Source organism: Colias eurytheme, chromosome 27, assembly GCF_061535395.1.
Source record: "Colias eurytheme isolate Ceu_HAF_F1 chromosome 27, ilColEury1 Martin Lab GWU primary, whole genome shotgun sequence".
NCBI classification, from domain to species: Eukaryota; Metazoa; Arthropoda; class Insecta; order Lepidoptera; family Pieridae; genus Colias; species Colias eurytheme.
Genome location: NC_143006.1, coordinates 530,929 through 555,298, shown reverse-complemented (window position 1 = coordinate 555,298; position 24,370 = coordinate 530,929). Strand labels below are relative to the sequence as shown.

General features: G+C 32.1%; 1 protein-coding gene across 1 annotated transcript in view; it reads left to right on the top strand.

Annotated features, from left to right (window-relative positions):
* The first annotated feature begins 1,658 nt into the window (after nt 1-1,658).
* Nucleotides 1,659-24,370, top strand: part of stum (mechanosensory transduction mediator stumble) — a 35,138-nt gene continuing 12,426 nt past the window's right edge. The window contains exons 1-3 of the mRNA XM_090117040.1: nt 1,659-2,150; nt 21,581-21,711; nt 22,031-24,293. Of these exons, the coding sequence (XP_089973166.1) occupies nt 1,660-2,150; nt 21,581-21,711; nt 22,031-24,293 (2,885 nt within the window). The 5' untranslated portion in view covers nt 1,659. The remainder of the gene's footprint in view (nt 2,151-21,580; nt 21,712-22,030; nt 24,294-24,370) is intronic.

The following is a 24,370-nucleotide window of genomic DNA, read 5'->3' as shown; positions in this document are numbered from 1 at the left end:
AGAGTATTGTGTTCATATTATGTTTTATTTTAGCGCACATTTTATTTGAATAACTATAAATCATTAATTATATTTGTAATTACTAAAATCTGTCCGTCTGTTGTTTAAAAAACTATGAATCGTATATAAGATTTCAAACTGATTGATGTTACACAGACATTAAAATGAAGCTCTTTTACAATGTAGAAAAAATATAGGTAGAATTATCTTTTTAGAATATATTAAAACATATTATAAATTTCTATTATAAGTAACTACCTACATATAGGTATTATATTTTCAGACATTCTTGTTTTTCAATCTGAGCAAAACTTGTTGAGCAAGACTCTGTAAATTCTACATATATTGAGATAACCTATTTTTCTTAAGAAATCCGATTTCCACGGTCTAATCTATCACTATGCTCATCAAAATCAGTTCAGCCGTTTTCGTCTATCAAGAAAACAAACATTCAGAATAAATAATTTTAAGTAGAGTTGGCAGTAAATATACATAATACTTAATTACAAGCGCCACGGTTCATTGGTTATTACCTTGATACAAGTTACGCGTTCGATTCCTCTACGAAACGGAACGGTTTACTGGATTCTAATATTTTTAACTAAAATTATTAAAAATAAATAGCGAGTAAGCAGTTTTAAACTATGCTTTAATTTGGTACAAATTAATCCTGAACTTTAGAGAGCAAAAGCTTCTTCAAAATTATCATAAAATTTTCGATCATAGTAAGTAACCTTAATGCAATAAAGACCTTTAAAATAAAAAATTAATACGTACATCTTCTTAATAATTTCTAAAAATTTGGAAAATCCAAAAGTGCACGCCTCATAATTTTTTTTTTAATTATTTTTTAATTATTATTTTTGTTTATTTAATAACAATTAAACCACATCGAATCAGACCCTGAAAAATGAAAGGGTTCTATTCCTGAGCATACTCAAGCGTAAGAGAAAAAAAAGACTCGATTAGTAAAGTATTTCGGTCGCTATTGTGTTAACAAGAAAATCCTCCGCACATACAGACACACGGACGTCCAAGACAGAACTTTTTTAAACTGTTTTTTAACTAGTTTAAATAACAAAAATGACATCAAAAATATCATGAATGTTAAAAATAGTGTTTTTTCTTAATATGTGTGTGTATGTATTATCTTACAAGTGCAATGTATGATACATAAAGACATTTTAAGTTTGAAAAATCAGATGTTTTGCGCGAAGTGACAGTAGTACCCACCTCAACGCTTCGCTTATGAGGCGTGCAATACATTCATATTTGTACATACAATACTGTGTAATATAAAATGAAAATATCATCAGGGAATCACTGAAAATCAAAGCTGGATCGTGAAGTGGCAACCAATTTAACTGATTTAATAAAGGAGGTTATATATTTCACTGTATATTGCTTTTACGTGTGTGTTCTAATGTCTACTATCTATTCGATCTTTCTTCTTTTTATTGAATATTTTTGTATCTTATTAGTTATTACGGACCCACTGACCCAACCTATTAATATATTGATCATAATATTAATCTTTACTGTCTTATTATTGTTTCTCAGACAAAATGAACGTCAATTTATTTAATTGATATGCCCGTATTTTTTATCCAGTTATACCATATAAAACATAACAATAATCTTCTCAATTGCAGACGGACAATGGCCCTGAAACTGAAATACACAGACGAGCACGGCATCCTGCACATCGACATGTCGCCCGCGCACACCCCAGATAAGGACATAACCGACCCCAAATTCGACACAATCAACCACCGTTTCGGCAAATACGACCTCTTCGGCGCGAAATACGCGGAGGGGGAATCCCACTCTCTCTTCAGAAGCCGCTACAACAGCCTCGAAGAGGAGCTAGCGAACACGCCGTACGCATTCGCTACGGAACGCTCGCTCCGAGCCAGCGATCCCATATTGGACATAACAATCGATTCGATCGACAAAGACGATCTTTTCGGGCCGAAAATCGACTCGTCGTTCACTGTGACTCAGCTTGTGCATGCGCAGGACAGGTATTTCGACCTGTCCAATCGGAATTTTGAGGTGAAAAGTGCGCCCAATTCGGCGACTGTTAAAGTCAGTGTTGGTGATGCTTTCCAAGTTATTTCCCGGGATGTGAGCGAGCCTACTTCTTTGCCGTGAGTAGCTTTTACTCTATTGTAATAGATAAACAGTTTCTGATAAAAAGAGAGATAAGGGAAGATTAGAACGTCTGCGACATTAAAATGCTAATCATAACATAATTGTAAATTTTATTATTGTTTGAAATATGAAATGTTATTTTTATAGCTATAATAGTTTCAACATATCCAGATAGAAAATATATTTGCGGTTTTCCAGACCAGAATCTTATTTTTCAACGAAATCCATTCAACTGCCTCCAATAATGGATTCACAAATACCATCCATCCTATAGCATCATACATCACAGATTTTAATGTCATTAGGAGAGTAAAATAAATTACTTAGGTAATTTATTTTACTCTCCTAATATGAATAAGCGCAATTAAATTTTATATTCGACATTAATCCTTTTTTTTATATTAAATATCCTTTCTTAAATATTTATTTATAAGATTATTAGATAAACGATAACGATAGGTAGATATCTCAAATGCAACAAAAGTGAATTTTATTAAAATACTCTACATCGAGCTCTTATTTTTTCTATTGTAGGTGATTTGTATTAGTGAAATAATATTATGTTAATTGCAATGAAGAGGAAACTTACATATTTTCTTAATATAAACCATTGCTAACAAATCATTATAATAAGAAAAATATAATATTACTTACTACATATTTACAAAAAAAAAAAAACACATTAAAATTATTTTTTCGCAAATTTTTACTGCTTGCTTTTAAAATCAAAGAAGATAAGAGAATTGGTTTATGAAACTTTACGACTGAAATAATGAAGAAACTTTACCTTGAGAGCAAACAAAATAGACCATTTATAAATGTAACTATACTTCTTTTAAAGTACTTTTAAATTAGCATATTAATTGGTTCACATGTATAAAAAGTTTTAATTAAAATGAGTTCGAGCGTGCAATAACATTTAAATAAAATTTTTGATAACATATTGTACTATATTACAATATGTATAATAAATCATAATATAACACAATATATTAATGACAAGTGACAACCTGCACTTGGCCAGGATTCTGGCCTCAACAGGCGTAGCAGTAGGTATTCCAATGATCTACTTTTTTATTGACATAAAGCTGAAAAGTTTGTATGTTTTATGTTTTTTAGTTTGTCTGTTTATCAAAACGCGCTAACTTCAAGACCTACTGAATCGATTTCAAATATTATTTCATGCTTGGATTTTAACGTGATCCCTGAATGCCTGAAATCTATACAAAATTTAGATAAGTACAAATTTTAAAGAAAACCCCAAAAATCTTCACCTTTAAGGTCAACAGTCTTGAAGTTTACAAAAACTCCGAGCTATATTCAAGGTTACTGTGGCAAAAACCACTTAATTTACTTTAAAGTTATCTGTCAAATTTTAGTAACGCATCCGTAAACTAAAAAATTATAAGCAGCATTTACTTAATTTACGTAATTATAAAAACCAGCTCATAATAATTAACCAGTAATAATCATTGAGATAATATTAATAATGGAGCAGACACCACGAACAAAATCTGTGCGCCAAGATGGCGGCGCGGGGCGCGCGAATGACGGCTAGACAGTCATAGATTATGCGATGTCACTGACTCACCGCTATAGAGGCGACACTTTGTTTCTTTCTGTCTATTTTATTGTGTGCCACTCCTTACATGCACGTTGACTTGAAATTTTCTTTGTACTTACTTAATATTTATTTCAGATATAAACTGACTTTACTACGCGGGGCTAACAATATCTGGCATATAATATAGGATGAGGAGGTTCAATATGGGCTATGGGAAGTTTCATTCCTTACAAATTGAGCCTTTTTTAGAAAAAAAAATAAAAGCCGTGTAAAAATTGTGTTTATTTATATTTAGTTCATCATCCTCAGAACATGTTCCCGGCTCAGAAATTGCTTGTATTGTTCCAGTACTATTGTAGCACACCTTCGGCTAAAATAAATATAATAATAATAATGTTAGTGATGGCTAAAATAATATTTTATTTGTTATACAAATCCGTAAAATTTTATTATTATTACTAACATCAATACAAGGAACAGCAGACTTCTTTAGAATACGCCTTCCCGCTTTTGTGGTATATTTATCCTCATCGCGAAAATGCAATGAACAGATGCTAGTTCTATCGGATGGTAACCAGGTTTCTTCACTGCGGTTGTTTTGGACAAATTTTACCCATTTTTCCCTTTCTTCACAACCCAGACATGGAAACCTTGAATAGAAAAAATATTAATCTCTGAACTAGCGGTCCGCCCCGGCTTCGCCCGTGGTACATATTTCGCAATAAAAAGTAGCCTATGTTTTTTCTCAGGGTCTAAAGATTGTCTGTGCCAAATTTCATCAAAATCGGTCCAATAGTTTATGAGCCTATTTATTACAATCAAACAAACAAACAAAATTTTTCCTCTTTATAATATTAGTGCTGATAAATAAATAATAATTCAATTATACGTTCAAGTCAGTAGCTTATACAATATCAATTAAAATTGATTAAAATCAATTAACAAAAAAAAAATTGGTGATTAAGTAACTAATTGATTTTCATATTTCATGATTTCACCTTTTTTCAATTAACAACCAGTCTATGCTTTTCTAAATATGTAAAATTATTATTTTATACTATAAAAATATACGCCAGCAAATATTACTAACAACACTTATTTCATGCCCAATGTCATATCTTAAATTTTTAATCTATGACAAATGACGCAAAATGTCGCCCGCCAAAAATTTTGTTCTAACTAAGTTTTAAAAATTATTATCTAATTACTTACTGATTGAAAAGTTATTCCTTTGCACTTTTCCGTATTATTTGTATTATTTGTGCAATATCGTAACACACACGTAGGCATATTTGATGCGTTTCACTTTAAAACAAATAAAAAATGAGCGTGACGTTCCCGCCAATGAGCGAGCAAGCGACTGAGTGCAGTTACGCCACATGACGTATGTTGAGTGGAACATAAGTGGTGTAGGCGGTATCGACTCCATATTAATATTATCTCAATGGTAATAATTCAAATATAAAGTATTTGTTTGTTTTTATAATGTTCGTCTTAAACATGTGAAATATTGTTTTCAGATCGCTAGAAGTTATTCGTAATCAGTTCAGCCATTCAATAGGTTTTATCTATAATTGTCTATAAGTTAAATAAAACAAAAAACAAGGTCAAAAGTCAGGCTATTCTCTAGAACGGCTGATCCGATATTATTGAGACTTTCACAAGAAGAGACTTTAAAGAAAATTCGCACAAACTTTTCTTGGAAAAACTCCCATTTCAACCAAGTCACACATACAGCTTATTTAGGTATGTTTGAGATGACTTCTAAAGGCGCGTTGAGAGTAAAATTTCAAGGTCGCGTCATGGCAATACCGTCCCGTGATGGTGTTAGGCGACAATTATGGTATCTTTGAGTTTTACCAAAGAAGTTTCACGTCTGACACGTGTGCTCGGCACACACGCTCTATTTTAAAGATATAATCTCTACAAGTTGCATAGCAATATATGTCATTACTTTATTTTACAGTATTTTTTGGCAAAAACGCACTGTACCGTGAATCGAGGCTAACCCAGCAACACATAATTAATTGGGTTGAATGTAATTTCTTAACATTTCACTAATGTAATCTTGCATTATTGTAATTATTTCGACAGCTCGCTTTTTGTTAACGTTATGTAATAAATATACAATAGATCGATCTTATAACAATTCTATTATAAAATTGTTGTTTCCGACCATTATTTGATACTTAAGTAGGTGACAAACAAATAATAAAATCGATCAGTTATAAAGATATTCATAAACTAAGACATATTGAAAGTAAAATAGAGTTAATGATATAATGTAGAGTTACTAGCTTTCCGCGCGCGACTTCTCCCGCTTTGCATAAAACCTAAGAAATTATATACTACAACCTTCCTCTTGAATCACTCTATGTATTAAAAAAACTGCATAAAAATCCGTTGCGTAGCATACACGGACAGATAGCGACACTGACTTTGTTTTATACTATTTTGTGATAAGAAAAGTGTTTTGTATGTTTGTGTCGAAGAATACTTTGATGGTTAAAAATGTGATTCGATTTTCGATTTCGATAAGGTTATGCGTAGTGATAGTTGAACACTTTTCAAACTAAACCTCCTAGGGTATAAATATTTTTGTGATTGTGAAGAGCAATTTGAAATTGTACGTAGTATTTGCTATCTAACAAACATTGATATTAATGAAAAATGACTGACTTTTATATTATTTTAACACTAAAATAAATATTTATAATATTCCAACGTGTGCTTACTGTGACTAATACCACTAATCGTCTCCAATTATTACACCAAAATGAATAAATCAAGTTTTAAAACCGTTATAAATGTGTTATTTTTGCAAACTTTCCCTGTTAAGGCGATTAATTCGTTTAAACGAACCCACATACATAATTAATGTTTTACGCATGACACAAAGAATTTTGTTGAACGACGCCATCTTTAAATGCATGTAACATGATTTTAAATTACGATGTTCATGTTTATATTTTAATTTGCTAATTGTTATGTTAAATTTTTTGTAAGTCTTAATTGTTATTTTTTTTCTAACAGTTTCTTGACTATGATATATGCGATTTACATCTACCTCATAAAATCTATACTAATATTATAAAGCTGAAGAGTTTGTTTGTTTGAACGCGCTAATCTCAGGAAATACTGGTCCGATTTTAAAAATTATTTCGGTGTTAGATAGCCCATTTATCGAGGAAGGTTATAGGCCAACCCTGACTAACCGTAAAATAAGGTTAGTTAATTTTACTGCAATACCTATAAATATTTATTAGGTACTTACTAAATTAACAATTCAAATGATTTGATTGTATAGAAATTATTTTTGTGTTATGTATTATTTAAAATTAATGTATAGTGCTTTAAAGAACGATTTTCCAATTAAAATCGAATTAGTAATGGCACCCAAAATTCATTGTTTCACCAAAATTTTTGATATTGTTAACATAGTCATAAAATTTCTAATCTTTTTCTATTATATTATTATATATATAATATATACTAATATTATAAAGAGGAAAGGTTTGTATGTATGTATGTATAGTTTTTCTATACTAATATTATAAAGAGGAAAGGTTTGTGTGTATGTATGTATGCATGTATAGTTTTCACGCATAAACTACTGGACCGATTTTGATGAAATTTGGCACAGATAATCTTTAGACCCTGAGAAAGAACATAGGCTACCTTTTATTGCGAAATATGTACCACGGGCGAAGCCGGCGCGGACCGTTAGTACCTATGTAATATAAAAAATACATTATTGATTATTACCCCTAATTCCGATATTTTTTTATTTTCATATCCCTTTTTTTTCTTTATCTTTATTTTCCATAATTATTATATGACCTGCCAAGAATACAAAACATATACATATTTACGTGCATAGGTACATATTTTACCGAATTGCATTGCTTCACCATATAACCACTAACAATGAACCATTTTTATTGTAAATCCATACTTAATATTATAAATGCAAAGTAACTCTGTCTGTCTGTCTGTTACTCAATCACGCCTTAACTACTGAACCAATTTGCATGAAATTTGGTATAGAGATATTTTGATACCCGAGAAAGGACATAGGATAGGTTTTATCCCGGAAATCCCACGGGAACTTAAACTATGCTGGTTTTTCTTTGACTGTGCGGGCGATGCCGCGGGTGGAAAGCTAGTACAAGTATAAATACATAAAATAAATTGACATTTTAAAATTAACACTGTGGGTGTAACACCTTTTAAAGCAACTGGTGTTGAGTGCAAAATCCTAAAAGGATCTGTTGTTTTGGGGTTCATAAAGACATACATTTAAAATTATCTTGACGGTAGGAAACGTTTATTTTTTCGTTAATAAATAGTACGAGATCAGGATAAGTGTTTACGTCGATTTTTAATTTTTTACTGAAACCAAAATTTTATGTATACATATTTATAATTAAGAGAACTGAGAATATATTATATATCGACTAGGTTGCCTGTCAAAATTTGGCCGCAAGCATTTGCAAAACGCTAACTTAATAGGTATAATATTATAAATATATTAAGTAGTGAATATTTGTTGATGTTTTTATTATGTAATTAATTCATAGTTAAGAATATGTAAGATGAATATTAAATATTAATAATCTACGGAACCGCGAGTGTGCGATTTTATTTCGTATTTACTGTTTCTTAATTTATACAAAACATTGACCTATTCTAACGTTTACATGCACACATTATAACCACTTTTCTTAGCAATTATCTTTATATCTATTTGTTTGTCAATTAAACAAAAGTAACTGTGTTTTCTTGTATAATTATTATTACTACATATTCAAAACTGTTGTATGTCTTTTTGTATGATTGTACATGATTAGAAAATAAATATGTGTTACAAATCGTTTGACTTTCGCTATTTATCTGACGAGTTCGACTAACGCTCACGCGACTAGTCCGCCGTTACCAGGACCATCATTTTTCTTTTTGTCATTGCGTACTAAGACCCCTGTAGAACCGCCATCCTGTTACAAACGAACCGAAATTTTGTGTCAGTATCTCCCGGCCTATATAGGCTTATATCTTTTGTTGAATGTCCTTGAAACAAAAGTTTCTTTTAGTATAGTGTGTCTTTTAGTATTATATATACAGTAGCACCTCGTTAAGTCGAACCTCGATAAGTCAAAAACCTCCAAATCTCGAAAAAATGTCTTGTTCCCTTCCCTTCAAACCCGAAAACCTCTATTACTTGAAATTTTGTCCCTCTGTTAGTCGAAATAATCACCGAGTCCCTCCAAGCCATTTTGGTACATATTTTCACTCTATAACTCGAAAAATCAAATTTGACCTCTGTATCTCGAACATAGCAACGTTTTATTTTACAACCAGTACACTATTGTTTCTTAGACAACATTTTAGGAGTATACGATAATTAATTTATGACTCACGAAACACGTGTTTGCGTTAAGTATCTGATGACGAAATTATCGATTCAGTAGCTCAGAAAACCGATACTAATGATTAAGATGACATAGAAGACGTGAATAGTAAATGCGCTCCATGGGTTTCCATCAAAGAGGCAAGAACCGTATTGAATACCTTACGAAATTTTATAAAGCAAACCAGTATCTTTGAAAAAGAAGAATTTTCTGCTCTTTATAGATTATAAAATGCTAGAGAACAACCAAATTATCTAAAGCAAAAAAAATACTGACTTTTTTAATGCCATATTTTTTATTTTAAAATGATTTGAAATAATGTTGATTTATAATAAATAAAAACATGTTTGTGACCTCTGCAAGTTGAATTTTAATTTATTTTACCTCTGTAACTCAAAATTGATAAGAATAAACCTCAAACTCTTTATGTCGAATCAAAATCCGCCTAAGTCGAAATCCTCCATAAGTTGAAAACTCTATAACTCGAATTTTTTGGCGTCTCCCTTGATATTCGACTTATAGAGGTGCTACTGTATAGTGATATGTATTTTGAATAAATAGTCTTATTTGTTTACGAGAAATAAATAAATATATAATATCTTCGTAGCGAAAAACGGAAGGTTGTAAAGAATACAAAATAATTCAAATGATTCATTAAATAGTCCACAAAAAGCAAGGTTCAGTAAAAAAGTGTTTTTATAGAGACCTTGATAGTATTTTTTACTTATAGATTAAGACATTATAATATATTTTTTTTCTGTTGATACGTATTTATATGAAAACTACAGTTCTGTTTGATATGATTTGGTAATAAGTTTTAAGTAAGTATAAATTTTGCTACTAATAATAAAATGATAATTGTATAAAATAATAATGTGTAATAACTAATAATCAATTTAATGTAAGTAATTAATAAGTTGTTACCTATATAGGACGATTATGTATGAAATATACTTCTTTTTTTCCATATTGTGTGAAATAAACGTTCAAACAAAATTAGCCTACAGTTCGTTATACAAAAATTTCATTTTTTAATAAAAAAAGCAATCGTAGGTGATAGGTATACTTAATACTCATAGTTCTTATACATGAACTAGCTTTCCGCCCGCGGCTTCGCCCGCTTTGTCTAAAACCTAATAAATTATATACTAAAACCTTCCTCTTGAATCACTCTATCTATTACAAAAAACCCCATCAAAATCGATCGTTTTAAAGATTTAAAAGCATACATAGGGACAGAAAAAGCGACTTTGTTTTATAGTTTATACTATGTAGTGATAACACATCTACCACTTACAGGAAATCTAATTCTATCATTTTGAAGATTAGCCAAAGATAAGCCAGAAAATTATAACATTTACTAGGTATTATACTATAAACATCATTAGAAACGGATCTTTCTTTATTAATTCGAATTCGAATTCGAACTATACAAATAGCTAAAGTAAAAATAAATAGCAGTAGCAATCTAAATAGTCAACACTTATTGCTATTTAATTCTTGTCAATCGAAGCGTGTTGCAAGGTTGTATGTGCACACCGTGTGACGGACTAGCCAGCCACGACTTGAGAAAAACAGAAAAACATTACAGTCAGCGTTCTTAAGTTTGACTATTCAATGAATGACTATTCATTTATGTAAGGATGGATTTCGGTATGTGGGTATGACGGTAAATAGTTATAGGAATTAAAACTATAAAAAGAGACGTAAAATGTTCAGTATTAAACTAAGGGTCGATTTTTCAATGCTTGGATAAAACTTATCCGTCCAATAAAGTATTACACGATAATATTAAAATGTCACGTAAACTGTCAAATACGGGCAATTTGAATACGTTTTTAAAATGTAGTGTATTACGTTATTCGACGAATAAGTTTTAACTAAGGATTGAAAAATTAGCCCTAAGGGATTTAGAAGATATTCGCTGGTAGCATACCTATATTGAGATATTCTTACAAAAATACGTATATAGGTCCTACACCTATATCTAAATATAATTTTATATAAGTAGATAAAGTTTAATCGAATTGAATTAAATTGATTGATACTTCTGTAACTTTTACAGTGCCTTGTTTGCGTATAAAATCATATCGTTTACAATTTTTTTAAATATGATTAAAATTAAATTTATTAATGAGAAGTCTGCTTTATTAATGAGAAGTACTAGCTTTGCCCCGTAGATTTAACTCGATAAATGGGCTATCTAACACCGAAATAATTTTTCAAATCGGAGCAGTAGTTCGTGAGATATATCTTGTCCATACAACTCAAGAATAAGACACAAACTTACCTACATCAAATATTTTTTTTCCATACAGATGTTTAATTTAAGTAGTAATCACTTGTGTTATAATTGGCACTAATAGTTCCGCCCGGGTTTGTCCTTCGCGTGTTGTAGAGACAACTGAATGCGGTTTGAACCGATTCAAAATTAACGAGAATGAAGATTTTACAGTGGAAATAAAGTGATACTTTTTTCAATAAAACGTAAATCTATACTAATATTATAAAACTGAAGAGTTCGTTTGTTTGTTTGAACGCGCTAATCTCAGGAACTACTGGTCCGATTTGAAAATTTATTTCGGTGTCAGATAGCCCATTTCTCGAGGTGAAACTGCGGGGCATAGCTAGTAGGTATGTGAATGAATGTGAAGAAAATATCCTTTTTAATAATAAAATAGTGTTATCATTTATATTTCAACGGATGTAAGTACCTATTAGGAAATATATTAGAGCTTCATTTTATTAGATGTACATTTGTAAAAACTAATAAAAAACGCTCACCGGCCTTGTTTGTGTTGAATTGTAATTAAATATGTATATAAGTACTCTATGTCACAGATAATATAATTGTTTGTCTATGTGTAAATATCTCCGTAATTATTGTTTTAGAAACAAGCAGAAAATGGCTCTACCTACATGAGATTATTAGCATACCTACAATTTTTAAACGCTTAGCAAAAGTTCCAAGTGAAAAAACATAAATATTACAATATTGAAATAGAATTGCTAAATAAAAAAATATTATCAATTCCGAGTACCATCAAAAACCGTTCAGTGGTTTTCGAGTGATTTTTCACACATAACAAACATACATACATACTCAAAAACTTTCGAATTTATAATATTAGTAGATAGTATTTATGTAAATTTATCGTATGATATTGAATATTCAATGTCTTATAGATATACAGATGGATAAAACACACTTAATACAAATATAATTATATAAATCTAAAAATCATTGACCCGCCACGAATATGTCTCGGCCGAGAATCGAACCCGAAACCGCAACCGCACGGGTCAGTAACACACATACAATAAAATTATTAATATCTATTGACATAGTTTTTATACAAGAGTACAAATATATATTAGAAACTATCATCTACTATATAAAAATAAGTCGGATTTTCCTTCCTGACGCTATAACTCCAGAACGCACGAACCGATTTCCACGGTTTTGCATTCGTTGGAAAGGTCTCGGACTCCGTGAGGTTTATAGCAGAGAAAAGGTGTCTCTGGTGGCGAAACGGAGTTCGCCCGGTTGTGTTTAAAACTTAATAATTCTTAAATACCTGCAAAATTCAAATATTTAAACTAGCGTTTAGCTACTATTATGTATTCTGTGACTAGGTATAAAAAATCAGGTAAATAGGTAAGTAATTTAAATACAGAATTATTCATGTAACACTGGAAATAACACCAAGAACGTCGCCTATTCTTCAAACATAAGAACGAAATTGTTTTAATGATAATTAATCATTCTGATTATTCGCCTAACTAGTTCAAATTTTTGCATAACATCTAGGTTGCCTGAAAGAGACTGCCTATTAGCAATAAGGCCTTCCTACGCCTATGTATTATGTAACCTACACCCGTAATATTTTCTGTAACTAGTGTATATATAAAGTTATTTTTAGTATAATTAAAGAACAAAATCTTTTGAATCTATTTTGATAAATCTACAAGTGTGGGAATAGATAAGCAAAATCGGAACAGAGAATGTTTTTGTGCAATTATAGCGGTTAGAAAGCGTTTGCGTTACGTTTCGTTAACTAATATTTGGTTATTATGTAAGATTTATTAAAATAATGCAATAGGGAAATATAACTCTATGTAATACAAGATCTGATTAGAAAAAAACTACTAAGTAGGTACATGGACTAATAGAATATATATTCTATTAGTCCATGGTAGGTACCATTTTTAAATAAATATTTTGTTTGTTATAGGATTCTTTACGTATGGCATATCTAATTAAAACTGTAAACATTTCAAAAATAAATTGAATATGAATCAAATCTGTTATTGAAATCAACCTGCGTTTGATATAACATATTAGCTACCCGCAGTTTTACCCGCATATGAAACAATCTTTCAAATCAGACCCGTAGTTCCTGAGATTACCGCGATCAATCCAACCAAACAACTCTTCCAAAATATTTGAGACGAAAAACAAACATTTAAATACAAGCTTCTATTTCTACCACCTTCGAATGTGTTAAATTTGACTATTCACGCCTCTCCCCAGCACGAGCGTTCCACTGCACGTATCGCGAATCGCGATGAAACACATTCGACAAATCCGCATTGTTATACGAATACAATGATGAATCTATGAATTAATGAATGTTATATGTGGATGGAAAGCTCTTAAGAACTGCTACAATATTTTGAAATACTATAGCGATGCAAAACTATATGAATTCATAAGGCTTGTTTCACATCTCACTGATAAAGATGCTGATAAAAATAATGATAGCTCATTTTCTATTATTTTGACCATCATCGGCCTATATAAAGAACATTCAATATGTCATTTTAACTAACAGATAAGCTGAACAGTAGGTAGGTACTACAGTCTACAGTGAAATGTATACCTACATAAAAATTAAATAATATTATAATTTTAATATTATAAAGCTGCAGAGTTTGTTTGTTTGAACGTGCTAATCTCAGGAACTACTGGTCCGATTCGAAAAATTCTTACGGTATTAGATAGCCCATTTATCGAGGAAGGCTTATAGGCTATATATCACGCTAAGACCAACAGGAGCTGAGCAATGCGGGTGAAACCGCTAGGCACAGCTAGTGTTATATACAAACCATACGCACAAAAACTCGCAAAAGCTTGTCAATATACAAGCTTTTAAGAGCTTCGTTGCATCAAATTCCGTCGGATTTGTTTTTAGATTACGAATTCATACATATGACATATTATATTGTGCATTCAAAATATGATATGATTCGAACCAGGGACCTCAAGTACGATATATCCATCAATTCTTCATCTATCACTAATATTTTTAGATGCCACCGGACGCCCACGAACAATTGCAAATTGTAATTAATACATACTCTGTAGGTGTCGATCATTTGACTGAAGGCAATGCACATTCAGGTCAATGACACATTTATACTTTAAATTTGATATTGAATGAAAGTGTTTTTCGTTTTCGATATTATGTTGAATGGATTTGGATGTGTTGAGGTTTAAAGATAGATGGAAGTTTAGTGTGAGAGTAAAACTATAAACAGTAGTAATGATAAAACGTAGAAAGAAAGGATTCAAATTGAATCCCACACATAATTTCATCAAGATTGGTCAAGTAATTTCAGAGCTCAAACACAAACAAGTAACTACAAAATATATAAATAAAACACACAATTACATATAAGACAATTATATTTTCATCAATACTATAATATTATAAAGGAAGAGTTTGTATATTTGTTTGAACGCACTAATCTCAGGAACTCTCAGATCAGGAATCTCAGGTCCGATTTGAAAAATTATTTCGGTTAGATAGCCCATTTATCGAGGAAGACCACGCTAAGACCAACAGGAGCGGAGCAATGCGGGTGAAACCGCGGGGAACAGCTAGTAAATTATATAATAATAATTGTCATAATATACACAATAACAATACAAAACTATGTCATACTGCATACATTAATACTGAAGACGTCCCACAGATGGAAACGGAACCCACGGACCCCTACGTGCTAACAAACAATGCGTTTTCGCAACTTTTTGATTTGCATGCTTACAGTGTATGAGCTGGAGAAGATTTGCTATGGTTTGTGGTTTTCATAGTAATGTAGAAATTCAAGCTACATGTGCTATTGAAAGTAAGTAGGTATATGTATCTTTCAAATGAAATGAAATGAAATGAAAAATTTATTTGCCAGGATTGTGTTTACAAAAAATATTTTTTTACGTACAACATTTGTCAATTTATCGCTTAAACACAATTGGAAGTAAATATAAATGCAAATGAATTCTTATGTACACAATATTCACAAATACTGTTCGATTTTAGTAGCAGCTGAATAGTGAGAATATTATTTTTCAATCTCTATGTACTTTTGATATCTCGGGGACGAACTCAGGACATTATTTTTATACAGCCACGCTGTTACTTTAAATATCATTGATATATGGTAGACAGGCTCTTACACTATAACGAACGAATATAATAACTTAAGATTGCACATATTGTTATTGCAGGCAGTGGGTTATGAGTTATTGTGAAATCTTTATTCGCACTTCCTCTCGTTTCGTAAGATGGGATTTGATATATTCATCCCATATTTCCTATCCCACTTATAAATGCTGGTCAATGTAAATTAGGTTTCGTACTGTGGAAGTTTTTTAATCAATGTTTACAAACATCACATGAGGAATAAAATTCAGTCCAGGGTATTATTAATTATTTTTATTTAATGTTTTTGTTATGCTACTGAATAATAAATAGTGAATAGACTGTTATGAAAGATGCGAAAAGTCTGTTTTTTTTTCGTATTTAGGCGTATTTATTATTTTTTAATCAAAGTATTGCTACATACTTCCGAAAACATAACCCTTTTGGTATAGTCGGTAAGAAACTATATTTAACATCAGTGGTTTTAACTTCATGCTTTCTGACCCCACATCCTCTATCGATACATCAATTTAACCAACTTTAAAATGTGGTTGTGGTTTTAAATTGTTATTTTCATACGATTTTCGTTTTCTACGATTTCACTTCATTACCTTTTGCTTTATTTATATCGATAGTGAAATATATTATGCTAGAGATTATGGGCCAATTTTTAATTAAAGCACATCGAGCACATCATTATTATTTATTTTATCTTATATTATTTCTTTAATAATAATCATCAGTGTCATTATCCACCTTTGAAGAGCTGATAAAATATCCTGCAACAATATTACACAAACGAAGTAAAATTTTATTAACTATGGATAATAATTAATATCCTTATTATGAAAAAAACTAGTGTCCGACCGAACTTTCGGTTTCGGTTTCGGTTTCGGCTGAGTTTCGGCCAAAAATCAAGTTTCGGCCGCAGTTTCGGTTTCGGCCAAAATCGGCCGAAACTTTTGCCGAAACCGAAACTTATTTCGCAAGTTCAGTGAGTAAGCTCACTGAACTTGCGAAATAAGTTTCGGGAAGTTCACACACGTTCACGCTCGCCTAACTTCGTTTTCCTCGGCAATGCTTTGACGGACGCTGTCTGTATTATCTATGTTGAGATTGGAACTGGGTGTAATAGTAATTAATAATAATTATTTTTATATAAGAGGTACCTAAAAGAGACTGATTATTCTTCTAAGTACAAATACCAATCCAAAGTATTAAATACTCTTTAATAAAGAGAAAGATCTCAAAATACCAAAACTTAGTATTTAAAGTAACAGTAACAATTACTGATTTGATTTAGATGACTGATTTTACTGAGAACTTAATTTGAAAAAATAATAAAAATTAAAATTGTTATTATTAATATTTTAAAAATATTATTAAAGTGAAACTTTTATTACATCGTCTCAAACTTTTTGGTCTGTGTAGCGCATGTCGCGTGTATCGCGGCTGCCGAGTAGGTATACCTACTCGGCAGCCGCGATACACGCGACATGCGCTACACAAAGCAGTGTTCGGAACCGTTCGAACAGTTTCACTTTTACCGTGGTTTCATAAAACCACACAACATTTTTTTTAATTTTATATTAAATAAATTTAATATACTGTATTTTCATTTCATGCCCCAATTAAGGCAAAATAATAGGTAAAATGCACAAAAGTTCAGTATTTTTAGAAATTTCATACTTGACCACGTGAGTTTCGGTTTCGGTTTCGGTTTCGGCCGAAACTGAAGCCACGGCCGAACATTCGGTTTCGGTTTCGGTTTCGGCCTGGAAACCAGTTTCGGTCGGACACTAAAAAAAACGTATTATTATTTACTAAAGGTTGTACGAAAATCACAAGCAACGTCACGGGCTCTACCTAGTTAATACTTTGTATAACCACCGTCGTAAAGATAATGGAAGGCTCTGAAGCTTTCCCCTGATACGCGTGGGTTGCTTGAAACGTTTTAATGCATAAGCTGAAGCGATTTTATTGAAAAAAGATAGGATTTCATATGAAAATTTCAAATTAACAAGGTTTTTTGTAACAGTATTGAGTGTATATTGGCTAGATTAAAAAAAAATTATGTGTTCCATCTTAAAAACAGTCTTGTAGACCAAAAAGTAAGAATTAAGAAACCCACTACACTTATCTAATATTCTTATATCTATCTAATATTTCTAATATACAGGGTGTACCAAAAAGTAGTGATGAACGGAAGCTGAGAGGTAGAGGACCTAGAGGGCTATCCGAATCACCCCCATGTATGTTATGCGATTTTTCGTATTTTCGGAGTTATGACGTTTTTTTCAATTTTTCACCTATCGCCGAGTACGATGATATTTTCACTCATGCTGACGTCAATGATTGCGGAAGATGCTTGATTTTTTTTGTGTGCTAAGCTGAAAGATAGGCCAATTCAGTATGGTAACATTTACTATCGTTAGATCTTTGAATGGAATAAAAAAAAGAATTAAATGGCAAGAAAGATAAAATTACCCAGTATGTTCACCACTTCAAGGGCCCGTAAAAAAATAAAATCACATAAAAAAAGTTTTCCGTTTGACTTTTAAAAACTTGCTCTATCTATCAGATAGCTACCCTGAAAATTTCATTTTATTATTCAGAAGGCTTCAATCGAAAAATTTAAATCTAAATGTGGTAAGTGCAAAAATTGAATTAACATGATGATCATTAAAACCAATAAATAGGTGTTTATTTACCAGAAATTTTTAAAATAACCCCGCTGTTGCTCAATGCAAGTGCGACATCACCGTAAAAAGTTGTCTTTTAAATGTCTGAATGCCCTTTTATCATTTTTAATGGTTTCTTCTGCTACTATGAATTTCCGGGTTATTTCGTCCAAATTGTGGCATTCTCTCAAGTAGCCGAGGTCTTTTTAGTATTCCCATTGAAACAAATCAATGGGGTTTAGGTCGAGGGACCGTAGAGGCCAGGCTTTAAGGCAGGCGTCACCGGCGCATGCGCAGGCTGCAACGACCAATCCATCTTTCAGGGTATCTTTGCCCTTTAGCCTGGCCTGCACGGTCTCCGGACATAAACCCTATTGATTTTTTTCCGTGGGGATACTACAAAGACGAGAGACTGCCACAATTTGGACGAAATAACCCGGAAATTCATAGTAGCAGAAGAAACCATTAAAAATGATAAAAGGGCATTCAGACATTTAAAAGACAACTTTTTACGGTGATGTCGCACTTGCATTGAGCAACAGCGGGGTTATTTTAAAAATTTCTGGTAAATAAACACCTATTTATTGGTTTTAATGATCATCATGTTAATTCAATTTTTGCACTTACCACATTTAGATTTAAATTTTTCGATTGAAGCCTTCTGAATAATAAAATGAAATTTTCAGGGTAGCTATCTGATAGATAGAGCAAGTTTTTAAAAGTCAAACGGAAAACTTTTTTTATGTGATTTTATTTTTTTACGGGCCCTTGAAGTGGTGAACATACTGGGTAATTTTATCTTTCTTGCCATTTAATTCTTTTTTTTATTCCATTCAAAGATCTAACGATAGTAAATGTTACCATACTGAATTGGCCTATCTTTCAGCTTAGCACACAAAAAAAATCAAGCATCTTCCGCAATCATTGACGTCAGCATGAGTGAAAATATCATCGTACTCGGCGATAGGTGAAAAATTGAAAAAAAACGTCATAACTCCGAAAATACGAAAAATCGCATAACATACATGGGGGTGATTCGGATAGCCCTCTAGGTCCTCTACCTCTCAGCTTCCGTTCATCACTACTTTTTGGTACACCCTGTATATTATAAAGGCGAAAGTTTGTAAGGATGTATGGATGTATGGATGTTTGTTACTCTTTCACGTAAAAACTACTGAACCGATTACAATGAAATTTAGCACACATATAGAGGGTAACTTGGATTAACACATAGGATAGGTTTTATCCCGGAAATCCCACGGGAACGGGAACTATGCGGCTTTTCCTTTGAAAACGCGGGCGAAGCCGCGGGCGGAAATCTAGTTACTCTATATGAAAAAAAAAAACTGCAATTGAAAGTGTCGAAAGTATGTAAAAACTTTTTTTTACGTTTTATACTTTTTAAATGTACATATGATTTCATCGCACCTGCACATCTCAATACATATAAACCAAATATACTAAAACCTATAAAAATAAATCCTATGTGATTTATAGTAAAGAAAATCCTATGCGTAATACATACATATAACACTGCATAATATTACGCTATTTCTTATACCACACACCAAACCACATTCACGCACTATGAATGCAATACCTATATGCAATTACAAGGTAATTATTTTAACGACAACTTACGAATAAGTGTAGAAAGATTGAGTTAACAATATAATATGAATGCACTCTATATGACAGAGTAAGCAAAAGCAAAAAATAGATTACCTTAAAGAACATAGATTTAATATTATGTTTGCATCAGTTTATCCTACTGAAATCTGCTTTCCTGGATAATCTCTTTATTATAACATCAATCAAAAAAGTTTTTCAATTTTTTAATTAATCCCGTTACTTATACTTACACATTTATAAAGCTGAAGAGTTTGTTTGTTTGTTTGTTTGGACACGCTAATCTCAGGAACTACTGATCCGATTTGAAAAATTATTTCGGTGTTAGATAGCCCATTTATCGAGGAAGGCTATAGGCTATATATCATCAAGCTAAGACCAACAGGAGCGTAGTTAATATATATTTTCTTTAGTTTATTCTACTGAAATCAGCTGTATTGCTATTCCAGGATACCGATGTAGAGATAAACTACGATAACATGGCGCGCCCCTCCAAATTACTGTTTCAATGTGTGTAGTGAAATACAAATATTTAAATATTATATTATTATTATTTATAATAATACAATAATTAAATTATTAATTTTTATTATTATATTATATTATATTATTATATTATTTATTATGAATTTCACAAATACTTTCAAACGTTTTGAATTTTGGAGGGGCGCGCCATGTTATCGTAGTTTATCTCTATTTTAGTATGATTGAACATCTATCTATAGATCAACATCTTTAGTATAACATGAATGAAAAAGTTTTTCAGTTTCTAACATATTACTGCCATGACGCGACCTTGAAATTTTACTCTCAACGCGCCTAAAGAAGTTTCACTTCAATAAACACACACCCCTGACGGGAATAAGAACAATTTATCAAAAACAACCCTCTAAAATTACACCAAAATATTATCAGAGTCATAAATAGTAAAATAAAAACACCCTTGAGCTGGTCGAAGTGGGTTATGATTGCTTGGGGCTGGTGGCCTCAATTTGGTCAACGTCCTTGCAAGATATTGCGACAAATACTAAATATTCGTGTAAATAAGAATAAGGATTTAAGTATTTAACACGCATATCCGACATTGTTTAAGTGAAATTAATGGATAATAAAATGTCCTGTCGTTGCTATTTCATAAAATGAATAATTATTTCCCATGATGTTTTAATCACTTTTATAATAGAATGTTTGTTTATAATCCTATAGCTTTCGAATCTTTTCGCGTATCGCCGATGTAACCCCATTGAATTCATTGCTCTCTTTGTTTCTGCGAAAATGTCAATTATGTAATTTTCCAAGACAACTTCTTACTTCACATAGCAGTAGGTATTTCAACATAAACATTCAGATAGAGATAGTTTTATTTCGTGGCCTTCTTGTGGCCCTAGACTCTAGAACACTTCATAAACAAAAAAAATTGTAACATTATGGTATTGTGGGGAAAAAAGCACACAGATTCAAATGCTAGTAGAAGAACTTACATAGGTACATCTAGTAAAAAACTATACTTAAAAATATAAAAAGAATATGAAAATAAATTCAAATACCTCAGCATACAATTTTCTATCACACTCGTATAGTGAGATATAACAAAATACCTGTTAGATATTCATACTATTAATTCAGAGTCTGTACTTAATCTACTATCCACTACGTAAAATTTCTTCACAAGTTTACATTGTAAAGTATTGTATAATACCTATGTAACATTTACAGAACGGTGCCAACATCAAAGCGGAAAAGAGAAAAATCTTTCGCGATAATAGCTGAGCCTCCCACATCCCGGCCGGCCAGCCCTCGCTCCCTCCCTGTTGAGATCAAACCGGAGAGAGTCTCGCCCTTTAAAGGTAATTACTTTTAATGTTTCCTTGATATATTATGGCCTAAAGAACGAAGGTATAATAAGCTGGTGGTTCTAGAATCAGTACATACATAACATATAACACAAAGAAAAACTCTCAGTATATCATATTAGGATGTTTCTGTTATTAATAAAATATGTGAGATGGTCACTTTTATAACTATGGCTAAATTTATAAGAGCTAGTTACAAATATACGTACTTAAATTAGCTACCTCAAAATTATAACGCTTCTATCTAGAATAGGATCACCACTACTAAAGGAATCACCAACGGTTTATTAAGTTCGCTCTTTTTTTATCCCAGGTCGAGGCTTTCGTGAGGAAACATCACGGCACAATACGCCAAAAACCTCTGCTGCCAACTCAAGAGCCTGTTCACCACCGAGAAGAAGAACCAACTCCTCGTCGAGGACGGAAAAGATGGCGCAGACTGCGACCCTGCTCCCACAACCCTTGCCAAGCCGACCACATTCGCCACGAAACTTTTTAAAAGAAAACATGGCAGAAATAAGAGAAATCAGTGAGATAAACAGAGAAAAGCACGAAGCAGAAGCCGAGAAAAAGAGAAAAGAAGAGGAGATTGCGATACTTAAAGAAATGGGTTTGGTTGATAAAAAAGGTGAAGTGAAAAGTGCAGTTAATTCTAGAACTAATTCAAGAAGTAATTCACCGAGTAAAATTAATTTAAGATCAAGATCGAATTCACCTTCTGCAATACTAGGCGTAGAAAGTGTAAGAGGAAGTTCAGAATTATTAAATGGTGATAGCACGAAGCCTGTTTACAGATCTAGAGTAAGATCAATATCAAGATCACAACCGGAATCTAAAACGGGTTCTCCAAAGAATTCGAAAATACCTAAACGACAAAACTCTGTTTCACCGTCCAGAAGTAGTACAAGAAAACCAATTAGCAATAATTTAAACAAAAATCAAAGATTTATATCAAACAGTACAAGTAGCATTCATGAAACAATTAGAATTGGCAGTCAAATACATGATAAAAGAGCGATACAAAGTACTCAGAACTTAAACATTGCCCCAGCTGTTATTAAAGGTAAACCACCAATATCACCAGGAAAGAGTGGACCACCTCCTTCCAATAAATTAATCAACGCCAAACGATTATCTCCTATAGTTGGTACGCCAAGTAAAAGCCCAATCGATGACCCAAAACCCGGCTCGGCTAAAACACCCACAAAGACTTCTGCTATACAAAAGAAACCCGTTAAAACAACTGGAAACACACCTGCGACGTCTAGATTAACTTCTAGACAGACAAGCAGAACAACAAGCAGAGATCAAAGTCCTGATAAACGTGTGGCTAACAAAAGTGCAAGTAAACCTAACCTTCCAAAACCCACAAATAAATCTGCTACTGATAAAACTGCACTCGCTAAAACTGATCCAAAAAAACCTGTCAGTAGAACAAATAGTGTAAAAAATTTATCCAGGGTTCCAAGTACAAAAAACTTAAATGAAAAGCCGCCTCTAAAGAAAGCTAATAGTAAAAAAGATTTGAGTGAAAAATCGAAATCTACTAACAAAATAAACGTAATCGGCACTAGTAGTAATGGGAAAGCGGCACGTAGTGGTGATAAAACTAAAAAAGAAATTACCAAAAGTAAAGACAGTGTAGACAATGTGAAACACAAAAATGGGGATGAAGTAACAACGCAGGATAATGAGACTCAGTATGATAAAATGATAAATGAAAATGGTGAACTGGTTATCCTCACAAAGAAAAACGTAGTGTCTATGACAACAGCTGCCATTACATCGCAGCCTTTAGAAGTAGTGGCTACTGTTACGAACCAATTGCCATCAGCTCTTGAAAAGGCACGAGAAAAAGGTATGTTTGAAAGACTCAGCTCCAAAGAATCTTTAATTGCAAAAGAAGAGGAAAAAGACACAGCTGAAGTTAAAGAAACCGTCGAATCTAAAATGGAGAAGGAAGAAAAGCGCCCGCCAAGGCATAAGAATTCCGAGAAAACAATATTTTCAGAAGATAATGTCAAATTGAAATTATTGCATCCTCCATATAACAACCCCCAACTAGAACGAGTTAAACAGAAAATAGAAGAAATTTTAAAGGAGCCAGAAATTTCTACAGAAAATATACTGTCATCTGCAGGTAAAGTAAGGGAAAACAAAGATATTTTACAAAAAGTTGAGGACACAATAAAAACAGACGTAGACGAATTAAAGCACGAAGCATCGGATAAAATAACAGAAGTGAAAGATCAAGTAATGAAACAGAAGGACGATGCATCTGCAGAAATCCGGTCTGAAGTTACAAAAATTGTTGATAGTATAATAACACCGGTTGAAGAACCTAAGGATTTGCAAAAAGCGAATGTCAAAGAAACGATAGAGCCTCTAGTGAAAGTTGTGAGTGAAAAGAAACAAGATATAAAGAGTGATATCGAAAAAGTTAACGAAACTTTAGTTAAAGGAGAACCAGATGTGGAAGTGCAAAATTCAAATTTGTCTACACATGCTGATAAAATTACGATACATGTTAAAAAGGCGGATGAGCTTTCTGATAAATCTGCACACAGCAATGGCGGGTACGTAGTTAAACTTTTTAATCATTTAAAAGCAAACTTTAGTAAATTTAATGTTATTGTTAGGGCTAAAAAAGTAA